This window comes from Ailuropoda melanoleuca, chromosome 16 (assembly GCF_002007445.2).
Source record: "Ailuropoda melanoleuca isolate Jingjing chromosome 16, ASM200744v2, whole genome shotgun sequence".
In the NCBI taxonomy this organism is placed as follows: domain Eukaryota; kingdom Metazoa; phylum Chordata; class Mammalia; order Carnivora; family Ursidae; genus Ailuropoda; species Ailuropoda melanoleuca.
The window spans coordinates 11,942,062-11,952,203 of NC_048233.1; the positions used below are offsets into that span (position 1 = coordinate 11,942,062).

At 42.2% G+C, this 10,142-nt stretch overlaps 1 protein-coding gene across 1 annotated transcript in view; it reads left to right on the forward strand.

Annotated features, from left to right (window-relative positions):
- The first annotated feature begins 364 nt into the window (after positions 1-364).
- CREBL2 (cAMP responsive element binding protein like 2) overlaps positions 365-10,142 on the forward strand; it is a 26,065-nt gene continuing 16,287 nt past the window's right edge. The window contains exon 1 of the mRNA XM_034645611.1: positions 365-702. Within this exon, the coding sequence (XP_034501502.1) occupies positions 688-702 (15 nt within the window). The 5' untranslated portion in view covers positions 365-687. The remainder of the gene's footprint in view (positions 703-10,142) is intronic.

Consider the following 10,142-nt stretch of genomic DNA (forward strand, 5'->3'; position numbering starts at 1 on the left):
TTCTCTCTATTTTATTTATTTATTTTTTTAATAAAGAACCTTCAGAGTTTCCTCGGTGTTCCGGAGGAGGGCCGGCTCCCAGAGCTCCTCCTTGGGGCGGGCTTCTGCAGGGCCCCAAACTCGCCCCACCCGTGCCCAGAGCGCTGTTAGTCCAAGGGAGCTCACTGTTGGAAACGTAGTCTGGCCTCCTGCCTGGCTCCTCCCCCGCAGCGCTCGCCGGCAGGAGGAAAACAGACGCCTTGCCGAGGGTATGTGGACATTGTAGTTTTCTTCCTAGTCAGCCCTGCAGATAGTGCCTTAGGGAAAACTACAATTCCCAGAATTCCGCCGACTACGGCACCCGAAGAGGCCATTTCGCGTGCAGTGCTCCCGCCCACCCTCCCGTCCGGGCGGCTCTCCAGGGCGTCTGTAAACACACCCCGAGACTGTCATGGAGGGGGAGGAGGAGGCGGCGGCGGCGAACGGAGGCGTTTTGGGCCGCCTCCAGGGTCCGCTCTGTCATTCCTGAACTGGTCCCTCGTCCCCGTGACTGTGGCATCAGGGAAGCGAACTGTTAGGCAAGAGGAGGAGACAGTCAGAACCATATCCCCTTCTTCCCCCGGGGCGGGGGCCGGGCCGGGCCAGGCCGGCTGAGCCGGGGGAGGGCAGGGGGAGGGAACGCCTGGCCAGGCCGGCCTGTCCGCCGAGATGGATGACAGTAAGGTAAGTTCTGTGGTTTGCACGCGCAGCTGCCGCCGCCGCCGCCGCCGCCTGCTTGTCGCTAAGTGCTAGACCCGCCGCTGAACCTCAGCCTGGTAGCCACGCCAACACCCAGGAAACACCTGCCTTAGACATCCCTGCGCCTCCAGTTATTACCCCATGGTACCCAGCCAGGAATTCAGGGAACAGGGGGCTGCGTCTTTCCAGAAAGGGCCCTCTCCTCTGGAAAATTTTCACTCCCAGGGCCAGCCTGTTTGTCAGCGTTTCCAGGTAGTGCAAACCCTAGTCCTTGACTTGCCTAGCGAAGTAAATGAAGAAACTACCGTGCTTTTTCTTTTTGCCTTCCCCTGCCCGCCTCCCAGATTTTCTCCAGTTTGGAGACCTTAATTAGGGCACCCTGAACCAGCCCTATTCCCCTTGAAGGTTCCCCTTTCTTCTCTCAGGCTCCCTTACTCAATGCCCCATTCATATAATCAGTTCACTCCCCCTCTGAGCTATTTTCCTGTGGTTGGTTGGAACACTCTGCTAAGCTCCTGTTGCTATTCGTCCAGAATCTAACCTCCTCTAGAAAGCCTTCTCTAAGAAAAGTAGTGAATTCCTTCTGTTTATCTATCTCAGTATCCTACCACCATCCCCCTTTTGCCGTCCAGATCACTTATCTCTATGATTCTAAGAGGCATTGTTCATTATTGGCTAATTCGTATAGTTTACGTATAACCTATTTCTTTCTTTACGTCTATCCACATTAGTGTTGTCTAGTTTTGTTTCATGAAGGTAGGGATGGCCAGCTTATTGGTGTTTTAGAATGTTTAGGAGATTGACTTTTTTTTTTTTTTAAGGAGTCAGACTAATAGACTTTGGCAGTTTTGAAGTAGAAATCACTCCTTCTGTATGCCTTTCAGAAGTCTTACTTTCGACAGTCTGGCATATTGCTCGAGCTAGCTTTTTCCTTTGTTTGGGTGCCCTTTCACCTTCCACCTAACCAGTAACACTTTGCTGCTTTCACGTTTTTGTTTCACCCATCCTTAGAATGAAAAAATTTCTAGCTTCTCTGCGCTGCTTGCGTTATTCTACGTTATCTCCTCTTCCTGTTCTTACAGAAGGCTCTGAGCAAAGTGATAGATGGAAGGGAAAGCCAAGCACACTACTGTGGAATTGAGACTCACCTGGAGAAACAGTTTGCTTGTGAAGTAGCAAATCCTAACAGGAAGTGGTGTTTTCAAGACAGAAAGGGGGAGTTCTGAAAGTTTTCCAGAAACATCAGAAAATAATTTTTCCGTGAAAGTCTTGCTAGCTTGATTGTTCAGTATTAATTTTGATAGTAAATCTGAATACTGTATCCATTATCTTTTGCAGAAAATGACATTTGGCTCTTTAAGGTTGCTAAAATAACATTGTTCTTTAATTTCCTTAATTTGAGGCTCTCGTGATATATTCTATAAAATTTTTAGTTTCCGTTTCAGACTTTTGAAACATTTAATAACTTTCTCAAAGTCTTCAGTAGTCTCAAGTCCAAGAAAAATACATAGGATTTGGAGTTATTTTACTTACCTATAAAATCACATAGGAGTTATTTCTAAAACTAGCAAATGGTAGTGGAGGGTATAAAATTTTATTGTTTTTCCCCAAAAGAGTGAAGTTAAATCTGGGGAGTAGACTATCCATAACTTCCTATGGGGTTCACAGGTAAGCAAAAATGAACTCAGTTCTCATTCTTTTTAATTCGTTGTTTTTAGAAACCATCAGTTTCTTAAATCTTTAATGATTACGGAAAAGAAAATCCATTCCACATGTCTCTGGATGGATAATGCCTCTGTGAATACACTACTTTCACTTTGAATAAACGTCGCAGTTGTGGATGAGTAATATTTAAATGCCATGTACAGCAGGATCGGACTGCTCTTCCAGCAGTCAGGCAGTATGAAACAGCTCTTAAGTCTTTGGCAGCTCCCAGCCCTGCCTTTCTCTGTGCTCTAGTTGTTATAGTCCTGCAGAATTATATTGTCTTCCTAGCATATACATACATAAACACAAAACACATTTTCTCCTCACGTTATGTATAGGTGATGGAGTTCCATCTCGGGTTCCATTTCTCCTCCATAAGGGAGGTGAGAGTTGGAGCTTGGAATTATGGTGGTTGTGCTGAATAATGGTGGGAGAGCATAAAGGACGACAAACTGGCTGACCGTAAGGCCAGGGGAGTAGGAAGAGGATGAAGTGGGCAGGAGCAGCAGTTCTAGAGAGACAGTATTTGAATGAGCAGGCCAGGGAAACAGGTGATGATGATGTGAGGACTTCCCTATATAAAGATTCTGTATTCTGAGTTGTTTGGTTTTTTTAATATAATTTTTAAAACTATGTATTTATTTGACGGGGTGCGGGGCGGGTCAGAGGGAGAAGCAGACTCCCTGCTGAGTGGGGAGCCCAACACGGGGCAGGGCTTGTTCCCAGGTCCTGGTGATCATGACCTGAGCCAAAGGTAGATACTTAACTGACTGGGTGCCCCTTCTGAGTTGTTTTCATCGGTGCTGACCCAGGCTTCCCTTCTGAATTGTTTTCATCAGTGGTGAGGAATGATTTTGCCAGGAGCGCTCCACATTCTGTCATCTAGCTTTCTGGAGTCAGAGTAGGACAGATTTGAATGGGAAGTACAGCTTTACCTTTCTACCATCTAGCATTGTGCCTGATACAGCATAGAATACTCACTCATAGTGATTGGATTAAATTGGAACAGAGTGGCATTAAGAAAATTGCCCTGATGTACCTGGGCTTTATTAATCAGTGTGCTCCATTGAGCCACCCAGCCAGAGTACATATAGACAATGGCAAATGGCAAAAATAAAGCACGAGGTAGATGGGCATCTAAAAGTGGGGGCTTGGGAAAGTGCTAAGTAGCAGAGCTCAAACACCAAGTAGATCTCTACTAGGCTAGTTTGGAAAGAAAAATCTTGGCTGAGTTAATTAACCTTTCTGAGTTTCCATTTTATCTGTTAAATGGTCAATACCTTTTTCACAGGCTTTGTTGAGGATTAGGGATAATGCATTATTATAAAGCATTGAGTACAGAGTCTAACACATAGTAAACACACAAAAAAAATGTTATTGTAACCTAGGAGTGACTTCTTTGGTCCTTAGCACAGTGCAGTAGGTACCTGACATGCTTATTTTAGTAATTCTTAATTGTGTGTTATTCTTAACATTTGCAGCATGTTTATACCTACACTGCCCTTTGCTCCTAACTGTGCCCCCAGATGGGATGGGGCAATGGGATGGATGATGAAATAAACTTAAGCTGTGTATTTAACTGTCAGATTGTGTGAGAAAGGTAGTTTCCTGAGCCCACCTGCATGTCTACCACTAGGCAGAAGCTCTTGTTTTTATGAAAGCTTCTTCCTGACCTGCTGCATTCGATTACAAAGAAAATAAAAGTGTGCTATTTTCAGAGGCTTTGATCATAGGCAGAAGGTTCTTTTTTTATTTTATATTGACTTTTATGTTTATTGAATCAATGACTGATATAAATTGAAATATCCTAGACCAGATGTGTTCCTGCCACAGACCAAGCTGGTAAAAGACTGCCATACTGTATTGCCTGACAGTTTACGGCATCAAGATTCAGTTGAGCAACTGACGAGAGTGGTCCAGACGCTGGCCACAGTATGCTAAGGTGGACGGTGTTCTCCTTCATAGACTTCATAGACCTCCTGTCTACCTGTATTACACATGATCATCTGAATATAAGGTTTCTCACACCTTCCATACCTCTTAGGTAAGAAGACAGGGTCTTCTGTTCCATTCAGTTGTTCTGACTAGCGTTGGTTCTTGCAAAATTTTTAACTTGGCCAAAAAACGTCTTTGACATTCTCAGATGTGTCATTTGGCCCCTGAATCCTATTAACCTTTTATCCATCCTTTGCTATAGTTGGAGCTACCCGCCTTGAGCAGTGCCACAAAACCCAGACATTTTCTGCTTTTCCTATCCTCCTCTTCATCAGTGCTATCCACAAGACCAAAACAGAAGAGCCAGCGACTCTACTAAACAAATCTCTGACAGATTTAATGTGCCTTCCTTTCCTGTCTAGGTTACATGCACATTTTACCTAGGGCACCTCAATAGAAAGTTTAACCCTAAGGAGTAATTTCAATAATACAGAAACCATTTGAAATCTAAGTTTACATATTCTTATTCAGAATGATTAGCTCTTTTAAGGTTTTCAGGAAAGTTCATTCATTCATTAATTCATTAAATATTTGTTGGACACCTAATATGTACATGCATTATGCTAGACAGAGATACAAAGGTCAAAAAGTTTATAACTATTCTTGGGAACTTACATTTCAAAGGACTAAGCAGACAGATAGAATAGTCCTTACAATATAGTGAGGTAAAAAATAAGGGCAATAGAGGCAAAGTGCTTTTGGAGCAGTAAGAATGGGTACCTCTCTGGGCATGTCAGACATGGGTTCACACAGTAGGAGTGAATCTGTGAGGAAGAATAGGAGTCCTCCAGAAAATGGGAAAGAAGAAATATCTTGCACTAAAGCATATTGTGCTGGATAATAAGTATTATGCTATAAGTTAGAGCAGGAATTGGCAAATTTTCAGTGAAGGACCAGATAGTAATTATTTGCCGGCCATTTTGATCTCTGTTGCAAGTACTCAACCCTGCCATTTTCGCACAAAAGTAACCACAGGCAGAACTTAATGACTGGGTGTGGCTATGTTCTAATAAAACTTTATTTACCAAAACTGGCAACAGGCTGTGCCAGCAGGGCTGTAGGTTGCTGACCCCTGAGCTAGAGCATAAGCACAAGTAGAGACGTGGGCAGAGATAAGGATGGAAAAATAAGCAGGGGCCAGATCATGATATGCCTGACAAGTTAAGCTAACAAATTTTGGTCAGTATTTTTCAAAGTGTGGAATAAAAAAAACACCTGCTGACCCACAATCTTGGGAATGAGGCTTGGGAATTTGAATTTTAATTAGGCTCCCTGCTGATTGGCTCATATACTTACCAAAGTTGAAAACCAAGGCCTTAGGTGTTGGGGAGCCGTTGAAGGATTTTAAAGCAGAGGTGACAATATGGGATATGCGTCTTTGAAGGAAAAAATGCTAATGGCTATATGGATAATGGATTAGGGTAAAGATGTAGGAACTGGGATAAGACTAGAAGCCAGATGGTCCAGTTAGGAAAGAACATGGATTTTGGCATATAACCAAAGTTTAAATCTCCTTTCTACCACTTTCAAGCTATTATGATTTTAGATAGGTTATTTCATCTCTTCCAAATTGAATTTCTTCATTGGATGGGTTAATAAAACTTTAATGAATTATTGTGAGAATTAAAAGTAATAACAGTTGACCCTTGGGGCATCTGGCTGGCTCAGTTAGTAGAGCATGCAACTCTTGATCTCGGGTCCTGAGTTCAGGCCCCATGCTGGGTGTAGAACTTACTTAAAAAGAAAAAAAAATCAGTTGACCTTTGAGCAATGCAGGTTTGAACTGCCCAGCTCCACTTACACGTGAAGTTTTAAAAAATGAGTACAGTACAGTACTGTAAATATATTTTTTCATCCTTATGATTTTCTTAATAACATTTTCTTTTCTATAGCTTTATTGTAGGATTACAATATAAAATATATATAACATACAAAATATGCATCAATTGACTTTTTATGTTATTGGCAAAGCTTCCAGTCAACAGTAGGCGAGTAGTAGTCAAGTTTTGGGGGGAATGAAAAGTTACAGACGGTTTTTTGACTGCTCGGGGGTTGGCACCCATCACCCTCACGTTGTGCAAGAGTCAGCTGTATATATGTGAGCTCATATCAAAAGAACTTAGTACATCATGGGTTCTCAACAAATGCTAGTGCTTTCCGACTCTGCACCAGCTTGGTTAGATTGCTCATAAGAAAGGCCTGAGCTGAAGACCATATTGAGACTATTACAGTTTGGGTTGTGGTTGATGGAGCATGCATAAAATCCTTCAGGGATGAAGAGTGTGGACAGAAGAGAGAGCTAAAGAGACAAAACCCTAGAAAACAATAAAATGATCAGAAGGGGCTGAGGAATAGGACTCAGCAACATAAATGGGAAAGGGGAGGTTAGTGATACAGGAGAATGAGAACAAAAAGGGCTATTATGCCATTTATCTAAGGGAGCAGAGAATTTTAAAGAGTAGACTTAGTCTACAATATGAGATGCTACTAAAAAAAAGGGGGTCAAGTAAACAGTGAGAAAGTATCCGTTGGACTTGGAAAATAGGAGATTGTTTATGAACCTAGGAGAGAATTTTCCCTGGAGTGATAGGCTAGAAGCCAAAATGTGGCTGTTGAAAAAGAGGTGGGCAGGAAAGAAGCAAAGACAGTTAGGTATAGACCACTCTTAGTCAGTTTGTAACAGTTTCAGGCGTTGCTCAAATATATGTAGTAACTTCAAACAATCATAGCTGGGGGCCGGGACAGGCATAGGTGTTGGGAGAGGAGAGGCAGGAGTTAACTCTCAGTTCAGAGAGGCCTACTTTATCTTCTTTGTCCCTCCGTTGACTAGAAAAACTGGCAGAAAGGTTAGCAGCAGGAAGATGTGATTAGACTTACTTTCTGAAGATCTGGTAAATAAAAGGCCTAACCCACAGCTGTGAAGGAAGTTTTGGGAGTCTTAACACCAAATGAAAATGCAGCTACTTGTTTTTTCTTTAAAGTGGTAAAGAGCACTAGCTGGGAACATTCATATCTATCTTATTTTTCTTTAATCAGTTGGAGATAACTTTTCACTTCGTATTTTTAAAAAGAGTGAAACAAGCCTTGTTCTTTTTTGTTTTTAGCTGGAGCTGTGCTACCTACCCCTTCCTGTAAATGCGATAATTCTGTTAGACTTAACAGCTTGAAACTTTTATGAGTTGCCTTAAGAATTAGAGCATGAGGATGTAAATAAGTGCAAAAAGGGTGGTAAAGTAGTTAAGAGTTCTTAACTGGTTTTTCAGATTTTATATCCCTTATGAGGGAGCTTTTTTTTTTTTTTTTACAACTTCTATAAGTTGGCAGTCATAGTAGTGATATCAACTTAAGTCAGTTTCAGAATATTCCTAATTTTTCTTTGCATTTACTTATTCAACGATCAGTCTTTTAATAAATGCCTCCTAAATGCCTGTCTCCGGGCTGGATACAGTTGAGGTTGCGGAAGTAGAAAACATAGGTTTGGTGCCTGAGGAGCTCACATTACTTGGAGGAGATAGAACTTAAATCTGTGAGGCCACTAAAAAAACCAATATGACATATAAATTCAGTGTGCTCACTATGTGTTCCAGACATGGGAGAAGAAAAATGACGTATGGGATGGGGGTGATTGTCAGGGACAGCTTCAGAGGAAGAGGGCTAGAGCTGACCCTAACCAAAGAAAGCATAACATTTGCTGTTCCAGATGTTGGGGAGATGGAGGGAACATTTAGAGAAATGGTGAAGATAGGTGGGGATGCAGGGGATGGGGTGACTGGTCCTAAGGAGGCATGACTTGATATGATGCCCCTGTTGGGAGTAAGAAAGAGAAGATTGGCTTGGCGAGCAGCAACCTGGATGTAGTGGGCTGAATGGTGGCCCCTAAAAAGATACATCTATGTCCTAATCCCTGGAACCTGTGAATATCACCTTGTATGGTAAAACTGAATATTACCTTATTTGGCAAAAAAAAAAAAATGTGATTAATGATTTTGAGAGGAAGAATTTATCCTAGATTATCTGAGTGGGCCCTAAATCCAATGACAAGTGTCCTCAGGAGAGTGAGGCCAAGGGAGATTTGGCAGACGGGTGTGGAGGTAGTATGACCACAGAGGTGGAGATTGGAGTGATACAGCCACAAATCAAGGCATGCTGATAGCTACTAGAGGCTGGAAGAGGCAAGGAATGGATTCTCCTCTATGGTCTCCAGAGGGAGTGCAACCCTGCCAAACTTGCGGCCTCCAGAGCAGAAAGAATACATTTCTGTTGTTTTAATCACTACCAAGTTTGTGGCAATTGTCACAGCAGCCACAGCAAACTGATATACTGGATACGGTGACCTAGTAAGCAGTGCTGAGTCAGAGGTCTTCTCTTGAGCTGGAGAGTAACATGGCCAAAAGGCCATTAAAGTTTATTCTTTGTATAATGGTCAGATACTAATTTTTTACAATGAAGGAAGATACAGCAAAGGTATTTTAATAAGCTGAAAAGAAAGGCTAACTTGGCAGCTCTTTGCAAGATGGATTAGCTAGGAAAGGGGGAGTGGAAAAGGAGAGATGGTAGGAAGACCCACTGAGAACCTATTGTAATAACCTGTGAGTGGGGCTCATACTAATATAGGTAGTAGGAGTAGAGAGGAAAAGCTAAGTCAGAATTTTTAAAGGAATAGATTGGCATGACCTCAGTTGGTGGGCATGGAGAGCCACAATAGTAGAGGGAAATTTCAAGGAAGCATAAAATGAAAAAGTTTGTTATTTAACCTGTTCGCCACCACCCTCCATCAAGTGCCTACTGTCACAGTGAGCTGCAGTAAATGATGACTATGTACATTAATATAGCAGTGCATATAAAGCACCTGTCAGTTTTAGAGCCTTTTCAGGGCATGATATGATCAAGTCAATGAGTCCTAGCGTGAAATCTGGGGGAATAGTCATACTTGATGATAGTGAGTTAACTCATGACAAGTTGCTATGATGCAAATCAGGAGTCTTAGGTTCTAGACCCTGCTCTGATACTGAAATTCTCTGGACTAAAATTTTGTCATATATACAATAAAGAGATCACTATGCATCTCTGTATGTGTGTGTATACATGCATCCCTGCACTCCGATATACACTGATATCCTGCCCTTTATGATGTTTTTGCTTATTTCACGTCTGCTGTGTTTCATGAGCCTGTATAGCTTACAGTTTAGGACCCCATCTTCTTATGTTAATATTCCTGGACTTTCACAGTGTTTGGGCTGTGGTGGATGTTCAGTAAATGGTTGTTGAATAAAGGAATTAATTTTTCCCTCTTTACCTGAAAAAGATGAGTGTGATGCTGTTTCCCTCACCTGAAATGGTGTGAAATAACATGAGATAACATGTAGAGTGCCTAATTCAAGACCTTGTCCATAGTGAGTGCTCTCTCCCTGAATACCCTGATTTAGCCTTGAATTTTTTTTTAAAGATTTTATTTATTTATATGCCAGAGAGAGAGAGCGCATGCACAAGCAGGGGGAGCAGCACGCGGAGGGAGAAGCAGGCTCCCTGCCGAGCAAGGAGCCTGATGATGCGGTTTGACTGAGCCACCCAGGCATCCCTTAACCTTTTTAAGTGTTTGTTGTTAGCTCCTGAAAAGCTAGTAGAATGATCCAAGAGTCTCTGGAATAGTATTTTTTTTAAATGATTTTTTATTATATTATGTTAGTCACCATACGGTACATCCCCGGATTCCGATGTAAAGG